The sequence below is a fragment of the Panthera onca genome, chromosome B1, assembly GCF_046562875.1.
Source record: "Panthera onca isolate mPanOnc1 chromosome B1, mPanOnc1 haplotype 2, whole genome shotgun sequence".
NCBI classification, from domain to species: Eukaryota; Metazoa; Chordata; class Mammalia; order Carnivora; family Felidae; genus Panthera; species Panthera onca.
The window spans coordinates 135920221-135943982 of record NC_138342.1 but is presented as its reverse complement, the minus strand read 5'-3'; the positions used below and the strand labels follow the sequence as shown (position 1 = coordinate 135943982).

At 39.8% G+C, this 23762-nt stretch overlaps 1 protein-coding gene across 5 annotated transcripts in view; it reads right to left on the bottom strand.

Moving 5' to 3' along the window:
* The window catches only part of FNIP2 (folliculin interacting protein 2), a 131971-nt gene that overhangs the window by 36804 nt on the left and 71405 nt on the right, over positions 1–23762 (bottom strand). For 3 of the 5 annotated variants that reach the window (XM_060653883.3, XM_060653882.3, XM_060653885.3), the window contains exons 4-11: positions 22402–22502; positions 22227–22298; positions 20594–20694; positions 20331–20420; positions 18682–18753; positions 9398–9527; positions 1374–1575; positions 840–928 (exon numbers count right to left, since the gene is read on the bottom strand). In XM_060653883.3, coding sequence (XP_060509866.3) covers positions 840–928; positions 1374–1575; positions 9398–9527; positions 18682–18753; positions 20331–20420; positions 20594–20694; positions 22227–22298; positions 22402–22502 — 857 coding nt within the window. The remainder of the gene's footprint in view (positions 1–839; positions 929–1373; positions 1576–9397; positions 9528–18681; positions 18754–20330; positions 20421–20593; positions 20695–22226; positions 22299–22401; positions 22503–23762) is intronic. The other 2 variants (XM_060653886.3, XM_060653884.3) reach the window with 1 other exon arrangement.

The window sequence follows — 23762 nt, the reverse complement described above, 5'->3', positions numbered from 1 at the left end:
TTCCACTCCCCATTGAGAAACTGGCTCAAAGAAATAGTGCAAGAACCCCAGGTTAGCATGGTGAAGGAGAGTCCTACCCTCTACACTACACCTTCCTACCCAGATATCAGGAGCAAAAAGACTACAGAAAACCAGTCTCCAGAGTACAAAGATCATGAATTAAAAACTGACAATGAAGACACACTAATTTAGTGTTCAGACCAGGATACTTATGAGAGGGCACTGGGTATAAACAAGGACTGTCCTGGTAAGCTGGAAGGTATATTTGCCTGACACATATACGCTCTCCAGCTATGCTGTGCTCTTTTTGTTTCTTGTTGAATTTTTTTTTTAAGGGGGCTCCATTCCCAGTGTGGAGCGCAACATGGGGCTTACACTCACGACTCCGAGATCAAGAGTCAGACACTTCACCGACTGAGCCACCCAGGAGCTCCTCTCCAGCTATGCTCTGGATGAGTGTCCCTGAACTCAAGCCTTCACAACTGTAAAGTGGGGTCAGTTAATAGTGTTTACTCGTAGGGCTTTTGTGAGGATGACATGAAATAATGAACAGGCTTATAAGAGACACATAAATATTAGTTTTCTCCATTCACCTCATTAAAAGCAATCAAAGACTGTCAGGCAGCAGTGTGGATTATGTGGTGCTGTGTGACTTAAACATTCCGCTCTATTTGATCTGGTTTTCCATCTTGAAGGAAGGAGCTGCTAAAGTGACCAGTAATTGCCAGCCCCTAAATTCTTCCAAGTAATGTCTCCATGTATCCCCAGATCCATGGCTGCCACCGCTACTGCCACTTATAAATTTATCCTGTTGGATTTGCCAGACTTTGTCAACGTACCTGAATTCTCCCAGAGCTTCCATCAGACGGCTGACATAAAACTGGACACGGAGACTTGATTCTGCTATCTTCCTGCAGGAGATCATGGCCTTCATTGAAGAGAGAAAAAAATTTACTTTCTGAGAAGAAATTCCTTTATAACTGTTTACCACTGGGCATTTATTAATAAAATACTAGCAAAATGAAAACACTCACTGTAGTAATGACTTAAGTCATCAGAAAGCAGTCATTTCCTTTCCTAAAACAATCTAATGTCTGATATCTAATATCAATGTATTAAAGGATCTATTACTGTTGCAGGTGATTTAAGTTCTCTAAAAAAGGGATCTGATCATAAACCATGAGATTCGACCATCTTAAGGCCCTATAATCACTTCTCTATTTGACACAAGATTACAGTCTTTTTTTTTAAAGATATTATTTTTAAGTAATTTCTACATTCAACATGGGGCTTGAACTCACAATGCTGAGATCAAGAGTTGCATGCTCTATTGACTGAGACAGCCAGGTGCCCCTAGATTACATTCTTATTACCTTTTCAATTGCACTCTTCAGCCTGTTCATGTGAGACTCAAAAAGGGGGAAATGAGAAAAAAAGAAGTCCTGGAAATTCCTTTGTGCTTCTTCTTTCTCACACAGAGAAAAGATGATGCTTATGGCAATTTTCTTCCTCCGAACTATGGCCGGATTAGAACTACAGGTTTCTTCAGCCAGGCTGAATGTTTCATCAGTTGACCTGCAGGAACAGTAAGTTTGAAAAGTTGCCATACATCAAAGAATCACACTGAAGATAAACTGCAGTGCCAGGGGATGCCATTCAGAAAGCTAATGTGAACACTCAGGAGTCTGAACCAAGAGTTTCATCTACTTGGAATTCATTCTTTTCTCTAATTCTGTCATGAAAAATGAAAACCTCAACTTACCACAGCGTATTTAACACAAAAAGAAACTCAAATAAAAATTAAAAGTAACCTTAAATATCCTCTTGTTAGACTCTTAGTCTTTTTCCCTCGGATAATTTTACATCAGATTGGTGGTATTTAGGAAGGGGTGAGACACATCTGGTCACTCAAAACAGAGGCCCTTTGTTTTGGTTGATAGATAGCAAAAGATAAGAACATTAGAAGGGAAATGATCCTGTGGTATTCTGTTTAACCAATGCATCATGTTTGGAACTACTGGTAGTTGAGGCTGACTTTCCCAAGGCTATTAAATCCATTACATGAAGTTACTCCAGTAAATGCTCAGATTAAGCCACGCAATTGATTAAGCTCTCTGGGAAATCCCCCAAGCAGAAAGACTTCTCTCTCTTCTTTGTAAATTCTTAAAAAAACTTAAGGTTCTTTTGAGAGACTCCGCTTCTATGATAAGAGAATCATGAAGCCAATAAATTATGAATATATACTCAATTTGTCTTAAGGGGGAAGACTCACAAATATGGCCTAACCCTCTTATTTAGCTATTCTGAAAAAAACAGCATAACTAGCACATAGTTACTAACAGCAAAAGCGAAAATAATTTTTTTTCTACAAAGATACCAAAAGGAAAGGACATAATATATTGCAAATGAAAGCACCTTGCCTGGCACACCGTAAGTATGCAATCAGCTTTCTCTTTCTCACTGACTTCACCATTTAGTCTTGTATATCTGCAGAATATGGGAGAGGACTGCTTCCTCTATTTTCTTTACCACAAATTACAATAAGGCAATTACTTATGCTTGGCAGGATTCAAGGCAGCTGGCCTCCATACTCTTGATCTTAAACTTGTTTAGTGCTCCACTCATAGCCTATAATGTTCCTGTGATTTTGAACATATCCATACCTCTGAAAACATGCATGCATAAAAAGTGTTTTGGTCAGGAAAGCCGTTTTACTTTTAAAGGAAAGGGGACAGACATCTTGTTCTAACCTCAGGAAAGATATGCTACTGTTTCTGTCAACTTCAAGCAAGATCCCAGAGATGTAGATGTGGTTGATAAGCCAGTAACAGGCGCTAACAGACATGCCACTGGCAAGGCATGATCTCCAGGTACTGTTGTAAATGCTGTGCATTATAATAAATCATCAACTGTTTTCTCTGAAAAATCCCTAGATCCTAATCATCTGCTCATTAAAAAAAAAAAAAAAAAAAAAAAAAAAAAAAGACCCTGAGCCTATCTTAGAATTTTAATTTCATACAAGGAAATTCCATACGGTAAATATTCTCCTTTTCCAAAGTACCTGTACTATAACTTTGTTTTTTGCACCAGTTTATTTCTATTTTATATAGGAAGTTCTGAGATTATATTTATCAACACTTTCTCGCAACCTTTTCTTTTTTTTGTCTGGCATCTCCTACTTCTCTTCTTTTCCCAAAGTAAAATGACCATTTCAGTCCATTTATCTTTGGCCAATATGGTCCTTAATAATGAAATTGTAATAAACACTTAACCCTATGCGTTTTTATGCATCGTCTTCATCTCTACCGTATAAACAATAGCCAACTCTGTCTTAACACAGCACAGAGTGCCACCTACTGAATTTCTGAAAAACTTCCACAGCTACAATAGCCCTGCGTAGCTCTTACTTGCTTCACTGTGTCTGTCTAATGCATTCTATTTTTGGGTGGGGGGAGAGGTGGGGAAGAGTAGAGGGAGAGAGAGAATCTTAAGCAGGCTCCATGCCCGGTGCAGAGCCCTACTCAGGCTTGATTTCATGACCCTGAGGTCATGACCCGAGCCTAAATCAAGAATCAGATGCTTGGGGCTCCTGGGTGGCTCAGTCAGTTTAAGTGTCCAACTTCAGCTCAGGTCATGATCTCACAGTTTCAAGAGTTCGAGCCCCACGTTGGGCTCTGTGCTGACAGCTCAGAGCCTGGAGCCTGCTTTGGATTGTGTGTCTGTCTCCCTCTCTCTGCCCTTCCCCGCGCATGCTCGCTCGCTCACTCTCTCTCTCTCTCTCAAAAATAAATAAAAATATTTTTTTAAATGTAAAAAAATAAAAATAAAAAAGAATCAGATGCTTAACCAACTGAGCCACCCAGATGCCCCTCTCTCCACTGGATTCCTGGATTCTAATGCAACAGAGCTTCATTCTGAAGTCTTAGATCAACTGTGCAAATCAGATCATATAGTACTATAATTGTATTTTTAAAATTATTCCACAATGAAAGAACATTTCAGAATGTTTTAAAACATTTGAGTGTGTACCCAAATACTTCACCGTATCTTCTCAGCCTCAAATCACCCTGTAAGGTACACAGATCTTTTTGCAAATGTGGAAACTGAGGCAGGGTGATTCATCAACCTGCTTCAGGAACAGGAAGCTTCTTAGAGACAATGCTGGCGCTAGAACCCCGGGTTTCTGTCTTCTGGTCTGGGCTCATTTCCTAGACTCTGGAATGGAGCAGGGACTCTGCCCCATGCCTGATCCGTCTGCTGCTGTTCACGCCATCAGGTGCATCCTGCCAGCTGGAGCACGGCCAGCAAATAGCTGGGAGAAATCCCATCAGCTGACAGGACTTCAAGTCAAGGAAAACCCACTGCTACACTCTTAACCTTCTCCTTACAAAAAAATCAAGTAGAATTTTGTTGACACTTATGAATAAGCACTTACATACATTATTTTTACTTCAAAACCATGAATAAAGCAAAAACTATGATTATGTAAGTGCACCTCAATCATCTATAATTAATATCACCACTGCTTAGTTTGTTTTTGTCAGCTTTGAATTTAATTTGAATGTATGTATTATATTGGAACATATGAAACTGCCATTTTTATAGGTCAAAGAACAAACCTGTATCAACTTTATATGGCTGGTTCAATCTAATAATTCGAATCAAAAGCCCTTCTGGGAAATTTAATACCTCAGTCCTTTAAGGTCTCAGTAGCTTCACTAAGGGACGGAATCTCTGCAGTTTCTCTTCTATTACAGGCAGTACTTCCCCACCAGCCGGTAAAGGTCCAAGCCCAACTCCCCAACCAGTAACCAAAAGTTACTGCCTGGCACAGCAGGGGGCCTGGAGACATGAGTATCCAGTGTGGAACCAACTGCTAAGGACTGTGAAATCATCCTTTCCATCTTTATCTGTTAGGAAGTTTTTGATTACTGTGAATTTTCTCTCAAAGCCAGATGCAATCGTGTTTTTGGTACCCACTGTTCTCCTGTCTAACATAAAAAAACTAATTTTCCTACCTCCATTCCTGCCAAAAGTAAGAAATCAACTGCAGCATCTTTAAATGAAGGGATCTTCATAGGTACAGTGATCGATTCAAAACGTCAGCCACATTTATATTCTCTGTGTGCCAGCTTCATGGGCATGAGACCCCACTCACACAGAGCCCTGTTCCCAGATGGGCCCCAGGCTTGATTTAATGTATTGCGGTTGCCATCTTGAATTCTTGGTAATTTTATCTTTGAGCCTGTATTCTGTAGGTAAAGTCTGATGGGACAATGAAACATGTGAGCGAGCAGTGAAGACACCAGGCTGCAGAGTGCACAGTGGGCTCCGGCCTAAGGGCATGCAACCCAGCCTGTGAGCAACTAGCTAGGCAGTCAGGCACACGCCCACGTGTCTGAGCAGTCCAGGGTAGCAGGAGGCCCCAAGGCAGCAAGCACGGGACCTGGGCCCAGACTGGTGGCTGTAAGAGCAGCAGCAACCACAGCCATGGGAGAGAGCAAAGACCTGGGTAGTGCCATGACCCACAGTGCGAGGCCAGCTAGCCCATCCATCATCGGAACCTGTCCCTGTAGAGTCTGCACAAATATTTAACTCTGACCCAAGACCCAAGACCCAAGACAGTGAATTATCACAAAGCGCCCTCAGTGGACATTGCAATAAAGCACATCCAGGAGTAATCAGAATTCTTCAGAGTTTACCATCTACAGTTTTGAAAAGTACTGCAACATTACAAAGTATATATCTACAGGCATAGAAATAGAAATTTTTTTTTAATTTTTTTTTAAAGTTTATTTATTTTTGAGAGGGACAGAGACAGAGCATGAGTTGGGGAGGGGCAGAGAGAGAGGGAGACACAGAATCTGAAACAGGCTCCAGGCTCTTGAGTTGTCAGCACAGAGCCCGATGCAGGGCTCGAACCCACGGACCGTGGGATCATGACCTGAGCTGAAGCCGGACGCTCAACTGACTGAGCCACCCAGGCGCCCCATAGAAATTAAATGTAAAGATTGTTGCACCGGACAGAGAAAAAAACCCATTGTTTTCATTTGAAGCTTCAGATAAACAAATTATTAATAAGAAAGCCCATTTAAAATTAATTTTCCTGGAGCGCCTGGGTGGCTCAGTTGGTTAAGTGTCTGACTTTGGTTCAGGTCATGATCTCATGCTTTGTGGGTTCAAGCCCCGTATTGGGCTCTGAGCTGATAGCTCGGAGCCTAGAAGTCTGCTTCAGATTCTGTGTCTCCCTCTCTCTCTGCCCTTCCCCCACTTGTGTTCTGTCTCTCTCTGTCTCTCAAAAATAAATAAATGTTAACAAATTTTTTTAATAAAATAAAACAAATTTTCCTTACAATTGAAGATGCAGCAATAGAATGAAAAAACAGGTATTTTGAATTATATACAACTCATGAAGAAACTGAGTTGCTTGTAAGACTTTCATGAGTTACAGTAAATGTCAGAGGAGACATTAAAATAACTTTGTATAAATTTACATTTAAAATTAAATTCAGTCTTATACAAAAATGGATTTGTGCGAAGAATTAAATTTTTTTAGAAAAACTGTTCCACAAGAATCATCAGATCTGGATGCAATGAAATTTATATTTTGAAAGTTTATCAAAAACTTAATCCAATGTTTTCATAACGCATAAAGTTCCAGTAACAGTTACATCAGCAGAAAGATCTTTCTCAAAATGAAAAATTGTCAAAAATCATTTGCCATCTCGCATTTGCCAAGAGTGACTAATGCTGCTTTCAATTATATCAATTGAAAGCAAAGTTGCTAAAAAGTATAAATTTTCATAACCTGACAAATGAATATAGAAAAATGAGCCAGAAAAGACTTATGATGAATCAAGATATAGCATTATTATGTAAAATTATGATGCTGAAATATTAATTTTGCAATCTATAGTTTTTCTTCATATTTCACTATTATTCCTATTATATTTTGTAAGTAAAATATTTTTTTAAATCTTTACATTTTAGTACCTTTAATAGTACTTTTCCTTACTTTTTGAACAAAGGGGCTCCGCATTTCCTTTTTTTTTTTTTTATTGTATTTTGAGAGAGAGAGAGAGAGAGAGAGAGAGAGAGAAGGCAAGCAGAGGAGAGGGGAAAGGGAGAGGGAGAGAGAGAATCCCAAGTAAACTCCATGCTCAGCACACAGCCTGTTGCAGGGCTCGACTCCATGACCCTGGGATCATGACCTGAACCAAAATCAAGAGTTGATGCTCAAGTCACTGAGCCACAGAGGCGCCCCTGGGGGCATTTTCATTTTTGAACTAAAAATACTTATTTTAGTTGTAAGTTCATTAGAGATTCTTTAGTTTCTAAAGCCAGATCTCAATTCAAATTAGAATGTTGAAGAATTTTTAGAGGAGTGAGTTGGAGAATGCTATTCAACTTGAGATTTAATCCTGAAGGGATGGAAAAACATTTTTAGTAAAGAGATGCATAGTGGCGCCTGGGTGACTCAGTTGAGTGTCCGACTTCGGCTCAGGTCATGATCTCACAGTTTGTGAGTTCGAGCCCCACGTCAGGCTCTGTGCTGACAGCTCAGAGCCTGAAGTCTGCTTTGGATTCTGTCTCTCTCTCTCTCTCTCTCTCTCTCTCTCTCTCTCTGGCCCTCCTCCACCCATGCTCTGTCTCTCTTTCAAAAATAAATAAACGTTAAAAAAAATGAAGAAAAAAAAAAGAGATGCATAAAGCGGAAGATTTCTCAAGACCTGTCATTCTCTTCAATCACAGAAGCTGCTGTAATGGCAGGGAGGGCGGTGGGATGCCTTCTTTTGACAACTGTAGTGATGGTAATGATAATGATGGCAATAAATGCAAGTAAGTCATCCTGACTAGTATTTTCTGTCCCATGTCTTGTCTTAGCTTGACTTGACTTGCTGTATCTCATTTAATTCTCCCAACAACACCATGAGGCTGGTACTAGCACAAATAAGGCAGATGCCGAAGCAACACTTTGAATCCAGACTAATTCACTGTCACGTACACCTAGTGAGTGGCAGAGCTAGGACTTGTCCTCACACCAAAGTCCGCCATTCCACTCAAAGTCCACCAACCACCAAACAGTTCCTCAGCGAGTGAAGCAGCTACATGTTTTTCTCTTGGCCGAGCTTGCTAGGATTGTGAGAATAACAGAAGAGAGGCAAGCAGCCTGACATGTGCTATATACACACCCCAATCCTTGTTTCTCAGCTTGTTCTTTAAGTGCCATCTCCTCCATGCATGGCTCTGCCATGCCCCCCATGACCACCAGCAGGTATTCTCTCCCTCCTCTGAGTCCCAAAGTGCTTTATGCCCCGCCCATGGCATTTATAGTTTAACAGCTTTATTAAAAAATTTTGATGTCTATTTATTTATTTTGAGAGAGAGAGCATGCACAAGCAGGGTAGGGGCAGAGAAAGAGAGAGAGAGAAAGAGAAAGAGACAGGGGGGGAGGGAGGGAGAGAAAATGCCAAGCAGGCTCCATGCTGTCAGCACAGAGTCCAAAGTGGAGCTCAAACTCAAGAACCGTGAGATCATGACCTGAGCCAAAATCAAGAGTCGGACACTTAACTGACTAAGCCACCCAAGAGCCCCTACAGTTTAACGTCTTTATGCCATTATTTATGTGCATATCGCCTTCCCTACCAGTCAACAAACTATACTAGTAGTTCACAAATGCAGGCATGTAACTGAATCATCTTTACACCTTCACAGATCCCTACACATGGTGATTACTAGCGAACTCACTAAATCAACCAATTTACATGTGAATTTTTACAGGTACAACCTATACTAATTCCCTTTAAGGTTTTGGGTTGTAGGAAGAAGAAAGTGGAAGCTACTGATGTAACATCATAACGAGCCAACAATCTGTATTTTGCAAAACAACTAAACTTTAGAACTAAAATTCAACTGCAATGAAGGCAGAATATACCTCGAAGCCATCTTTATAATCAGAGTCGTGACCACTCAGTTTAAGAATTTAAGTTTTATGAAAAGAGTATGTCCCAATCCTTGAGTTCACAGGTTTCCAAAGACCACACTGGTGTCACAGTAAGCCAAGGAAGAGATTTATTCCACCCCTCTAGCTCCCAAGAGCTGTATCTGGAAGGGAGCCAATTCAAAGAGAGAGCACACTCACCTTAAATAACACCAAGTCTAGCTCGTACACGGCACAATGACCCAGATTATTCCCCAGTGTCTTCCAAACCAGATTGCTGTTTGGCTTCTATATTTATTCTTTTTATAAAACTTATCACTTGCAAATTTTCAGCCTAAGCTGAAGCTAACCAAGAGGTCTTAGTTCTTTTTCCACTGACAACAGGTGAGTACTGCCAGTTTGTTCGAGCTGCCTGCAACTAGTACCTTTCTCGGCAAGAGCAAACTTGCAACTCACCTCCTTGGAATGATGCCATTTTCCAAACTTGTTGTCTGACTTCGAAGCCAGCGGCGCTGGTAACTACTGGAAGAGGATGTGGAGGAGCTTGGAGATGGAAAAGGCGTAATCAAAAGGCTGCTAAGTGAGGCTGTGGGGAAGAAAATTTGAAAGTTCAAAGTCCAGGTAAATGAATCCTCTTGTAGCTACACAACATACATGCCAAGTGACTTCGGGTTCTACCAGCCATATCCAGCAGGGGGAGACTATGACTTCTCTCTTACAAAGAAAACATCCTTTAAAAAGGAAAATAAATTTAAAAAATAGGGATTACAGACATAGCAACTGCATCAATCACGAGGCCCCACGTTAAAAAGGCAACATAATTAATACTAACTTCATCAGAATGTAAATGCAGATTTCCAGGACAACAGTTCACACAGCATCATTGTTATATACCTGATAACTAATGTCATATACAATGTTTATGGACATATGTTTTCTCCTCTTAACTACTTCTTCATTCTCTATTTTGAGGTGAAATCTAGGCAAATAAGTGGTTCCTCCACATAGTATCCTCTCTCCAATCCTCTATCTCCAAATACACAATACATATTTATGCTCCTTCCCTCCAGCAACCAGCTCCCCATTGCCACTTCCTTGGCTGTGAAAAAGCAACCTCTAGTCTTAAATATATTTTCTGCTTGGATTACTTTTTTGCCTCAGAGCCTCTCTCTGCTTCTTTCGTCTACAAAGTATTAAATGCCTGCACTTAGGCTCTCAGTGTGAGCTGACATGCCAGCCCAGACTTCTTTAACAGGCAGGGAGGGACCGGTCCCTTTCAGGCTGGGCAAAGGCATTCTTACAAAGCAGAGCTGCTTGACGGAGGTCTATTCGTTTGGAAGAATGAAAGAAGACAGACTCTTTTCCTTTTACTTTCCTTGGGCTAAGGAATTAGACACTGAAAAGTCAGTCCAGTGGAAAAGAAAATGGGGTGCTATGTTGAAACCTGGTCAATGTTTTCAGAAGCAGATCACAGGACAAAGGAAATTGATTTCAGGACACATAATATATTATGCTCATGGATATCACTTGATAAGGCAATTTCCCATATAAAGTTTTACATTTTAATTTATGCTTTCATAGGCAGACGTAAATAACCTGACTCCCTGACCTGATTTCTTAAATACCCCAGGAGTTACTTGGCTGTTAGTCAATAATCAGTCAGCAAATGCTGGAGTGTGTACAATGTGCCAGGTGCTGCGTGTGGCAACTGGGATACACTGGTGGACAAGACAGACACACATCCGCCTGCATGGAGCTTCAAACCTACATGAATAGCAATGAACTTGCCAGGCTACAGAATTAGATGCAAAACAACTCAAGGTTCTTTGCACAGCAGAGGTGCGTGACATGGTTTTCTTCTAATTTAGTCACTATTCATAACAAATGTGTTTGGTACATCTAAATCAGCTTTGCATCCCTGTATCCAGCCAGGACAGCTCCTTGAACACAACAGGCAATAAATCGTTAGTGAACGTATGGCACTTCTTCACTAAAGTATCACCCAGATGTGGCTGGCCCCAACAGGCTTGCCTCTGTTCTGACCTGGTTTCACCCTGAGGCTGGACTTAACTGCCCAAAGTCAAATCCTTATTTGAAATATCAGTGGTGGGTAATTTTCCTGACAATGTCGAAGGGAGATAGAAGAGAGTTCTTCCTCAAAATCACACAAAACTACTTAATAAAAAATCCCAATTAGACATTTGTGCCACATCCTCAAGCTCTAAAAGTCCCCCATAAGGTACACAAACTCTTCATTCCCTATTCCTAAATCTTCAGGGTCCCCTGTCTCTCTCCCTGACTTATGCTGATCAATTCAACTTCTCGGCAGGTGGAGGACAGGGCTGAGGGGCAGTACTTGTTTCATAAACATTTTTTTCCCTGTCACAGAGGCAAGATGGAGATGACTCTGAGGGCCAAATTTATTCTGGAAATTAAAGGTATAGCTATATAATTCAGTTTAGTAAACTGAGTAAAAGCCCAGGCTCCTGGTTCAAATCCTACCTCTGCTACTCACCAGTTGTTACATGTAACACTTGGGCAGTTTACTTAAACTGTTAGCTTTCTCATCTGTAAAATGAGGACAGTAAAATACCACACCTCAGTATTTTCCATGAGAACTACAATCTGCTAGTGAATTGTGAATTATTTAGTGAACTGACACCACCATTAAAAAAAAAAAAAAAGCGGGCGCCTGGGTGGCTCATTTGGTTAAGCATCTGACTCTTCATTTCAACTCAGGTCATGATCTCACAGTTCGTGAGATGGAACCCCACACTGGGCTCTGTACTGACAGCGCGAAGCCTGCTTGGGATTCTCTCTCTCTCTTTCCCCTGCTTGTGCATTCTCCCTCAGAATAAACATACTTAAAAAAAATAAAAAATTAAAAAGAAAAAACACAAGAGTATATTGCAGTGCTATTAACTGATGAAACTTTTGTTATATATAAAGATGTTTGTTACTGGATCATAACATAAAATGCATTAGTTAGCATGAACTTCAGACAAAAGAAAAGTTTGAAAAGCAGTGACCTATTTCATAAGGTTCCTGTGAGGATTAAACAAATCAATACATGCAAAATACTTATTAGCCCCCACAATAAATGCTGGCTATTTACTCCCTCTGATAATTCTTGGAACAGGAAAGCTAAGTATACAACATTTTGGAGTACTAAAATGTTATTAGTTCTGATTAGTTGATTATGAAAACAACCTAGGATTTGTAATAGACACGTGAAAGGGAAGGGAAACAATTAAAAAAATAAAATACAGAAGAGAATAATCCTTTCTCATTATAAAATACCGAATAAAATTTTTTATGGTATATAAGTGAAATATTAAGCTAAAGTGCTGGCTTAGTGCTATCAAGCATTTCCTTATCAAAATATGTTAATACTATTTAATATGGTTTTTATGTTAAAGTACTATGGTATATCATTGTCGATCACACACAATAGGAAGCTATTGATATAGTTAATAACTCTCAAATGGAAGAAGAGCCCTAATTTTGGTCTACAACTCATTGCCATTTTCATGAGAAAAGGGTGGATTCAGGTAACTGTTTCATTAACGTTTAATGCATTTGGTAGTTGGCTAGACTCTTCTGTCTCTTTTGCAGCTTGGACTGGCATGGGTCTATGTGTATTTGGAAACAATCCCGTCATAGTGAGAAGACTAAGTTAATGTGATTAGGCCCCTTATTTCCTCTCCGAGTGCATCTTCTACCACCCGCCCTTACTACATTCCAGCCTCCTTGCTATTCCTTATACACAAAGCTCCAAAGCCTGTTTCCACTCTCGGTTTCTGCACTAGCTGTTCCATGCCCAAAATGCTCTTTGCTCTGATCTTCATGGCAATCCAGTCAGCTGAACATTTCACCTTCTTGGAGAGGCCTCCCATGAGCACCCCATATGTTCTACTTTTCCTCAGTGTAAGTGTTTGCCTACACTTTACTATCTATTATCTGTGTTTCCTCTATTAAATATAAACTCCATGAGATCATGGATCAAGATGAGCCCTGATCTATCCCCATATCCTACGAAAACGCCTGGCACATAAGATGCTCAAGAAATATTGCTGCATGAAGAGTGAGCAAATGGTTATGGGAAGAACAGCGATGTCTGTCTCAATCGGTAATTATGACAGAAACAAAGCATTAGGGAGGCAAATTTCTACAGAGAATTCAAAGTGTGAGTTCGTTAAAAGTTTCCTGCGGTCAAAGCTGTACACAGAGCACTTGGATTTTCTCTTTTTCCTCCCTACCCTCATTTCAAAATATTCTTTTGTTGTTGTTGTCGTTTTGTGGTGGTAGTGGAGGCGGTGATGGTGATGGACAGCAGTAGTATAGCTCTGACCCTGAACACTTTTTATATTTGGCACAGAGGGCACTACATCCAAAACACAGCAATCATCTTTTTTTGCTATAACACTGATGGTACTTCGCTTAGAGTTTTTGCTTCAACACTTGAAAAATACAAGGTTCCTTAAAGTGTACCAGTTGTATTTCTCATTACAAAGGAACAGAAGCATTTTCAAAGGTCAATTAATAGAGCTGTGATTATTGTCGGATAGGAAAATGCCATTTTCAATAAACCAAATAAATACATTAATTGGCAAATCAAATTTTAGTTAACACATCATAGTTACCAAACCCCAGAGTGATTTTAAGACTATATGGGGTCCTCAAAAGTGTCCCAGGTCTTTTAAGTTTTAATAAAATTCCCATCAAGTTCCCTCAGTGGAAAGACAAAGAAAATGTCCTCACCACCACGATTTCAAAACACCTTAATTTTTTTTGTTTGTTTGTTTTGAGAGAGAGAGTTTGTGAGCAGGGGAGGGGCAGAAAGAGAGGGGGACAAATGATCTGAAGGAGCCTCCGTGCTGCCAGCAGTGAGGCTGACGTAGGGCTCGAACTCAAGAACTGGGAGATCATGACCTGAGCCAAAGTCCAACATTCAACAGACTGAGCCACCCAGGTGCCCCCAAACACATTAATTTTTAAAAATGACAATTTTTTAGGGTAGCTTTAGGTTCACAGAAAAACTTAGTGGAAGGTACAGAGCTCTGTCCATATAGCCCCTGCTCTCACATACACAGAGCCTGCCCCATGATGAATATCACACACCAGAGTGCTATACTTGACACAGCTCATGAACCAACACTCAAACATAATCATCAGCCAGAATCCATAGTTCACCACAGAGTTCACTCTTAGTGTTGTACTTCCTGTGAGTTCCAACAAACGTGAACTGACATGTACCATCTACTACAGTATCAATGAAAATATTTTCAGTTCCCTAAAAACCCTCTGTGCTCCATCTACTCATCCCTCCCTGCCCCTGTCCCCACTCCTGGTAACCACTGATCTTTTTACTGTCTCTACAATTTTGCCTTTTCCAGATGTCACACAGTTGAACTCCTATAGTAGGTAAGTCTTCTCAGCTCAGCTTCTTACACTTAGCCATATGATTTAAGTTTCTCTCATATTTTGTCCCAGTTTGATAGCTCATTCCTTTTTAGCACTGAATAATATTTCATTGAAAGCACCTTAAATTTTAATTCCTTAGTTAGGATATAAACTCTAGCCGAGCCTTGGTGATCAAGCCTCTACAATTATGTGCCAAGTTATTTAACCTTTGTATGCCTTTTAATTCATAGTCTGTAGTCTAAGAATGAAGTGCCTACAAAGACTTTTACGAAGAATAAAAATTCTCTTGGTTCTTTGCTCTTCCATATAAGTGAGAGTTATTTTGTCTGGCTTCACAAGGGATTTTAATCAAAATTACACTGAATTTATATTTATTTGTGAAACTTCATCTCTTTCTCCATTCATTTAAGTCTTCTTTTAATAAAGTTTTAAAATCTCTCCATAACTGTATCACACATCTTTGTTTAGAATTATTCTAGATCCCTAGTTTGGGATGCTATCTGCATTGCTTTTTTATTCTAATTTTTCTTAAACAGGTAGTAAGAATGCAAATGTAGAAAGGAAAAAGCTAAAGCAAAAGAGTCAGCAAATTTGTGAAATGGAAAACAAACATTCATGCCAGGAGAATAACCAAAGGTCTGACTTAAAATATGAGAAGTATAAAGAAATGAAGAAATGGAGTTCTGTCCAAGCTACATTACAGACTGCCAAGTTCATATATAGAAGGCAAGGCAAAGCCCAAAGTAAAGGCTTGAGAGTAATGATGTAACAAGACATTTTTAGATTGGGACAGTTTCTTACATAGTCTGTGGAAAGAAGAATAAACCAAAAGTGCCAGTCCCCAGTGATCCCTGCCTCACACGCCAAAAAGGACAGTACTGACACAAAAGGGATCAGATGCCCACACCCTGAGTTGTAGGAGGCCCTGGTGCTGGGGAGCAGTTGGAGACCACAGCTCAGCAATTCTCTAGTCTGCACTTCTAGTCTCAGGTGGGCAGGGCAGAAAGCTCCAAACCTTATCTGAAGCCTGGAGGTGATGAGACAGTTTCACAACAATTTCCCAGGGGAGACAGAAAGTGAGTGGGAGATGATGTCCCAGCATCTCCTTGGGGCCTCCCATTCTCTTGTGTTCCCAGAGGAGCACAATCAGTACCGCCAAGACTCACATAAAGTGAGTTCAAGCCTTTGCCTACATTTATACACGCAAGGTCAACGGGATGCCATGGCCTTTCTCCCACACAGACAACAAACAAAGCAGTACCCTCCTTGACTCTTGCCACTCTTTACAAAGCACTCTATCAGTTAAATCAATGAAGAATTCAGATCCAAATGGGATGTCATTTTGCATTATTCAATGGTGACACATGTTGTAATAAATAGTCTGACTCCATTTTTTGATGTCTGACTGCTGATACCTTTTAAGCTTCTCCTCTCAAACCTCTTCCTTGTCTGCCCCACATCTGAGCAAGGTGATGAGAAAGCCTAGAGGCTTTCTCCTTTGGAACCACTAGGAAGTTCAACCTGTGTGTGGAAGCCCTCACCCTGGCCCTACCCCCAAACCATCATAAAAACCTGAAGATCGTCTCCTTTCCCTTTCTCTCAAGGCATTTTCTTTCTTTTATTTTTAATGTTTATTTATTTTGAGAGCAAGAATACGTGCACACGTGGGAAGGGGAGGGGCAGAGAGAGGGGCATGGAGACACAGATTCCAAAGCAGGCTCCAGGCTCCAATTTGCCAGCACAGAGCCCGACGCGGGGCTCGAACCCACAAACCATGAGATCATGACCTGAGCTGAAGTCAGACGCTTAACCAACTAAGCCACCCAGGCACCCCTCTCAAGTCATTTTCTAACCATCTTAGGAAGCCCATCCTGCTCTCACCAGAAAGTGTCATTACGTGAGTGATAAATATTTTCATATCCTCTTGCATGTGTGTGGTGTCATTAGTCTCGACATCCAAACCAAATTTGGGGTGGGGTCCACCCTGTACCTGCAGAGTGGCCAAAACACATGTCCTAGTTGAATACTATGATGATGTGTATTCTTACACTGAAGGTTCATTTCAAAACACTTGAATAAAAATGTTTGAGAATACATGTTAAAGTTTTTCTCATACTGATCTTCTGCCTATTTTACTACTTTTTTTTTAAAGTCAATTTGTTTATTTTGAGAGTGAAAAAGAGAGAGAAAGCATGTGCATAAGTGGGGAAGGGAAAGAGAAAGGGAGAGAGAATCCCAAGCAGGCTCTGCTCTGTTGCTCTCAGCACGGAACCTGAGGCAGGGCTTGAACTCAAGAACTGTGAGATCATGACTTGAGCCGAAGTCAGATGCTTAACTGACTGAGCCACCCAGGTGCCCCATGAGAAATTTCTTTTTAAAAGGAAGTTTCCTTTAGCTAATTTTACTGGGAATTTGCTTGTTGAGTATTGAAAATAAAATCAGAGGAAGAAAGGTGTCTGTGGAGGTAAATCCGTCCACCTCTGCAGGAGGGCCTGCCAGTCACCCTCTCTTCTGTCCTAGAGTCAGGCTGATCTAGATTTTATCTTAGCTACCCCTTCTCTCATTCCTTCAAGGCTTAAACTTTTCTAATACTGCTTTTAAGATCTCTCGGTTTCTGCCTTCGTACATGATTCCGCTATGATTTTTGATTTGTGGTTTAGATCTGAGGTAGATTCTGTGCTGTAGAAGAAGGGCAGTGAAGCAGTGATCTGGAAATGGAGGCCTTGGAGGAGTGTGGGTTTTTTTGCCTGATGCACACATCAGACATGCAGCCTCTGCCTTCCACTAAAGACTAAGAGCACCCCACTGGTTTTACCAGTGATACAGGACACCTTCGCCAAACAGGCCAGCCAGTCAGTGCCTCAATGCCTTTCTTCCTTGCCTTCCTTTCATTTCTGTGTCCATCTCTGGCCCCTAGACACACCTCAAAGGAGTCCTCATGTTGCTTTTGTGTGGTGCCAGGGTCCTTCATCCCACTCGGTACAACTCTGCTCCTGAGTTATTAAATGAAATGTCATTTGTTACTGAATCCCCTTCCTTTGTTTATGTATGTCACGTATAAAGTACACTGGATTTTATTTATAATGAAATAAAAACGATTGCTTTTGGTCTTCGTAATCTTTTTTTGTAAACTTGAGCATTGAGCCATTGGTCAGAAATGTAACTCCTGTTGCTTAGACGTGTATCATTTTCATTTAAAGCAATTTTTGTACAAACATGAAATCTGAGAAGCTAAAGAGTAACTTATGAAATGCTAAAGAGAACACTGTTTTTAAATTTTAAATTTGATTTGTATTCAATGGTCTTAGGAGAATTTCCCCATTCCTTAGGGGGTGCTGTCAGCATTCTCTACTAGAGGAGTAGCTGAGCTTTGAGCTACATCAGTGCATCAGTACATCAGTTCCTCAAAGGCTGTGAATGTGTACTGAAGATCTTAACGTCCCAAAGCTCAGCTCCCTGCCCTGGTAGGGCCCACCTGAACAGGGCTGGCTGGCACTGGAGCTATTTTTGTTAGGGTTGAATTTCAAGGCAAGAAGAAATGGGTACCACCATGGAACCAGAATCACTCTCAGTCAAAATTACTGTCTTAGGGGCACCTGGGTGGCTCAGTCAGTCTGACTGGCTCAGGTCACGATCTCAGTTCGTGGGCTCCAGTCCTGCGTCAGGCTCTGTGCTGACAGATCGGAGCCTGGAGCCTGGAGCCTGGAGCCTGGAGCCTGCTTTGGATTCTGTGTCTCCCTCTCTTTCTGCCCCTTCCCCCATTTGCACTCTGTCTCTCTCTCAAAAATAAATAAACATTAAAAAAATTTTTTTTAATTAAAAAAAAGGAAATTTCTCAAATACAATATAGTCTCTTATGAGTTCAGGTTTAGAAAAAACTAGTCCATGTTGTACAATCACTCCTAGATGCTGTATATCAATGTTCTGGATCTTCAGACACATGAGACTACTTCAGAATATGGAAAAGGAGGGGCGTCTGGGTGGCTCAATCAGGGAAGCGTCTGACTTCGGCTCAGGTCATGATCTCACAGTTGGTGGGTTTGAGCCTCACGTCAGGCTCTGTGCTGACAGCTCAGAGCCTAGAGCCTGCTTCGGATTCTGTGTCTCCTTCTCTCTCTGCCCCTTCCCTGCTTGCACTCTGTCTCTCTCTAATATAAATAAATATTTAAAAATTAAAAAAAAAAAAAAAAAAAAAAAAAGAATATGGCAAAGGAAAAAAACCCAGAAGGTGAGACCTGTCTTCTATTTTCCCACCTACTTCATCATTACAGATAGCTCACTCTATCAACTAAACATATAAAAGGAAGTGCAAATACCTGATCTAGCAATACCGCTGTCCCGGTCTTCATTCTGTCCTCTGCTTGGCATGTCAACTGGAGTGCTATGTGCTAAGATAAAGGCAAAAGTAACAATGTTATTGAACTTCCAAAGAAGGCCTTGTTTAAAAGCCACTACAGTAATTTTTACATTTCAAAGTAGGCTACTGCTATTGGTGATTGGCATACGTGTATATATGAAAATCAACGAGAAAGCAAAATTAAATACATAAAACACAATGGTGAGAGTAAAAACAGAACCAAGTAATTACCTGTCTTTACCCTACTGTAGCATAAAAACTTGTTGGAGTGGTGCCTATTTCTAAAGCAAACTGAATAATAAACTATTCATGCAGTTGATAAAATGAACAAACATTCTCAGGCAGATACTTCCAGCCATTGTCCTCATCATTAGTAATATTTAAATAGCACTGTATTTTCAAAATGCTTTATAATCAGTTTTATTAGTAACTATAGGCAACTTAGGAAACAGAAATATTTGAATACCATTTCATAAATTTAAAAAATGTTTCTGTTTATAACCCACTCTCTTGGCAGATAAAAACCCCTTCATTTTCAAATATTTCTTCCCCCATTTCTTTTCCATATACACCCAGTATCACTGTAGAGTTACTGAGAAAAACGAATATCCTGGCATGAATTTTAGAAAACACTCTAAAGTATTACAGACTTGTAGGAATGCTTCAGATTCATCATACATATTGAGCTAGAGGGTAGAGGACATATTGCTATAGTAAGCTTTACAATGTATGAGAAACCCAGGGCCCTGCCTGATTATTATACTTTCCAGAGAGTTTCTGAAGACTGTTTATTTTCATAATTTTGAAGAGAGCATATAAACATGTTAGCCTCACTCTACGTAGGTGGGAAGGTGTCACTTTCATCGGGGTGTCAGTTAACTAATAGAGCTCAGCACATTTCCAGCTACAAAGAACAGAATGAGGAATACCATTTGTCATAAACATAACCTTTAATGTTAGTAATGAAGATTCCCCACACTTGTTAATCATGCCAGACTTCAACAGACATTCAACAGCTTTAGCTAGCAAGGCCAGTTAAATCTAAGAATTTACCTACCCAGAGAGACCGAGATGATTATACCTGTAAAGAACCTAGAAACTGCATTTAAACTACTTAAATGCTAGAGAGAGTAGGGGTGGAAAGTAGAGAGAGAGAGAGGGAGAGATGAGGTGGCTGAGGAAGAGAAAAAGAGAGAGAGGGAGAGAGAGAGAGAGGTCTTCCATGCTCTTATTAGGTGACTTTTGAAGAAACTCTGTGCAGGTGGGGATGCAGGTGACTAAATGGATAGAAGTATATACCATGGGAAAGGAAAACAGTTCAGACTTGAAGAGGCCCAAGAAAATCAGAAAATATAATCCTCTTAGAAACACTAAGGGCTCATTTCAGATCAAAATCAGCTTACACTGGGGTATTAGCAAAGACATTTACAATAGAAGTTCATTGGTGGAATTTTCAAAACACCGTGAACTTGGCTGCATTTGAAACTATTATCTCAAGAGCCCCTTGGATTTCTAGAGAGGCACCAAACAGGATTTTTTTCTAAGAAACTGCACAGGAGTTATTACTAATGTGTGTGGGTCACACTGTTCTCAGCATTCCACACAAACCTGCAAAGAAAGAAGCGCTCCGGGTGAGCCGGAGAGGTCCTCCTTCAGCTACGCCCTGTAGCAGTTTGCTGCCGCATGCTTGCAGCAGACCTAGAGACAGAGACACACGGAAGAGGGGCCAACAAAGTACACACACAAAAATAAACACAGATTAAAGATAATGCAAAAAAACAAAACAACACAACAAACTCAAATAAAGCAAAACACACACCCACAATAGTGGTATTCAGAAAGAGAGAGCCCAGTTATGTGGCTGATTTTACCTAGGTTACTTCCAGTACGACAAGGACCCAAGTTATTCTGATTTGTGTTGAGTTTTCCCAAATTAGGATCCTGGTGGATGTATTCAAAGCTGTCTTGTAAGCTACATCCAGAGAAGGAGGGGAAAGGAGAGAGAGAAGAAAAATATCAAGAGATGAATAAGACTGTGTTCTAACAAACTCTCAAACACAGGCAACTTACCAGTTGTTCCAACTTTCCTTATAAATGAATAAAGTCTCACATCTACCAAAGGAAACTAAACTTTAGGGGAAAGGAAAAGACAAAAAAACTTTTTGAAGGCAGTCCAACCTATAAAACTAAACAACGTATTCCTAACAATTTTACATTATATAATGGGACATGGAACTCTACAAATTTGGCTTTGGTGACTGACACCTAGGATATCGCTATTCATTTCTAAATTGTGTTTTAGTAACTGACACTCAAGATGTTACTATTCATTTCAAGGGTAATTTCACATAAAACTTCAAAATGAAATTGATCTGAACTGTCAGTTAACATCTATGAGCAATTTAGCAAGTTTTTCCAGGAGGAGGATATAACAGAAATTATGATTCCCATAGGAGTTTGACTTCACAACATGTAAGAAGTTAGAATTACTCATAGACACAAATGTGAGAGAAGCCAATTTTAATAATTTACTTGATTTATTAACAAGTAAAATAAATATCAAGACTTCAAGGAGAATACAACATTAATAGGGCCAAAATAATTTTTACTTAAATGTGAGCTCGATATTCTATTATAGGGAATTAGTGTATAACTGAAAGGGTCTGAAAAAGAGTATCTCACAAAAAAAAAACATCAATTCTCATATAGGCTTAAGTCATGCCAGACCAATGTTAAATGCTCAAACAAGTTAAATTCATTATTTTGTTGAAGAGTAAGCAGAATTACTCAAAGGTACCCAAATCTACAAAGAAAAATATTTTTAATTTCCCAACATTATGAAAAAAGAACGGCCTTCATTTGACCTCTAAGAATATCCCTTTAATTTATAACAAACTTCTTTCAAACTTACGAAAGTATAGCAAATGTTTTGTTTCATTCAAAAATGAAGCATATGAAATATTTCTGCTTGAAAAGTTCAAAGTGTATGAACAAATGTATCAGAATGAGAGTTAACATCAGTTTTCTTTGTCTACAAAGAAGTATAAAATTAGAGGAGGAAAAAACTCAGGAGTGAAGATCAGGATATGGCCTGGTCCAGGTACCCACCAGTCATAGAGGCGACATTGACAGCTGAATAGATGGTGAGCACATATGACCCAGCCTGCCATACATGTGCCCCACAGCCTGAAAAAACTCACTATGTGCTTCATTTCTTTAGAAATAAATTAACTAGCCAACCAGTTTTTTTGTTTTTGTTTTTGTTTTTTAAGATAAAACAGCATTGGGAAATAAACAGTCATTTGTCTTTAAGGCCAGCTAATAAAGTCAAAGGCCTTTTCATATACATTATGTGCAGGAAAATGGCCATTTCTTTGTTAATGTGGACTCATCTCACTTCTTATTTCAAAAATACGTATGGCTCTCAAAGAACTACTCTTTCCAGAAACAGCCACTTAAAAAAATGGGGAGGGAGGGTGGATTGGTACAAAATCCCACACTTACTTATTTGTACTCCCACAGAAGCTGCCCATTCTAGCTGAGAACACCTTACTAATCATCAGTTGTGGAGGAGAACTAGAAGAAAAAAAAGAGAGAGAGAGAGAAAGTATTTTTGAATAAGAAAGCAGTTTCACCATTCCGTTTTTCACAAATAGTAGGAAAAGAAGCCCAAACTCACCGTATATAGTGTATCTTTAAAGTGGAGCCTTTGTAACTCATTGCAACCGAGCCAAACATCATTTCCCCTAACATGTTGACATCAGAAGCGGGTCTTGTGTACTGCATACATTAAAGAAACCAAAATCAAAGTTAATATGTGGCACAACATGATGTGCGATGCAAAATAAAATAACATTTGGGGCGCCTGGGTGGCTCAGTCAGTTAAGCGTCCGACTTTGGCTCAGGTCATGATCTCATGGTTTGTGGGTTTGAGCCCCTTGCTGGGCTCTGTGCTGACAGCTCAGAGCCTGGAGCCTGCTTTGGATTCTGTGTCTCCCTCTTTCTCTGCCCCTCCCTTGCATGTGCTCTGTATCTCAAAAATAAATAAACATAAAAAAAAAATTTTTTTTTAAGAAAATAACATTTATTGATCTATGGGGTCCTTCTTTAGTTTATTAGCAGATAATTAAAACTATTTCTCAAAGCAGAAACTCATCATTTTATAGTCTTAATCCATAATGGTGATTGCCTATTTTTTTCCCATATTATTACTTATGTTCATGATTTTGTATACGCAGTATCTTCATGTAGGATCCAAGTGTTTCATCAAAGATCGTTTTTAATCTTGCTATGAAAAATAAAGATTTTTATTATCTCCATTTATAAACTTTAAAGATTAAGTTCTGAAAAAAAAAAAAGGGTAACTCTTTTCTTGGTACTATGCTAAGCAAAATAAGTCAGTCAGAGAAAGACATATCATATGATTTCACTCACATGTGGAATTTGATAAATTCAACAGATGAACATAGGGGAAGGGAGGGGAAAATAAGATAAAAACAGAGGAGGGGGGGAAACCGTAAGAGACTCTTAAATACAGAGAACAGACTGAGGGGTTGCTGGAAGGGGAGGTGGGGGGGTTGGGCTAAATGGTGATGGGCAATAAGGAGGGTGCTTTTCAGGATGAGCACTGGTGTCATATGTAAGAGATGAATCACTGGGTTCTACTCCTGAAGCCAAGACTACACTGTATGTTAACTAACTTGAATTTAAATTTAAAAAAATAATAATAATTTCAAAATACATATATATATATATATATATATATATATATATATATATATATCCTGAATAAAAATACAGTTCAGCATTATTCACCTCAATAATTAATAGTGTTGAATGAAAATGCCAATTGGCACAGGTAGGGTTTTGTGAGGGTCCAAAAGATGACAGATGGTCTGATACCTCTGAAGTTTTACAAAAAAAATATTTCAAAAACATCTGACCCCTGTACCTTCTGGCCAGTCTTTCTCATCCCTTTCGTCATCCAAAAGGGGGGCCTGCGCTACCTCCACTTTCCCAGATCTCATCTGCTTGTTAACC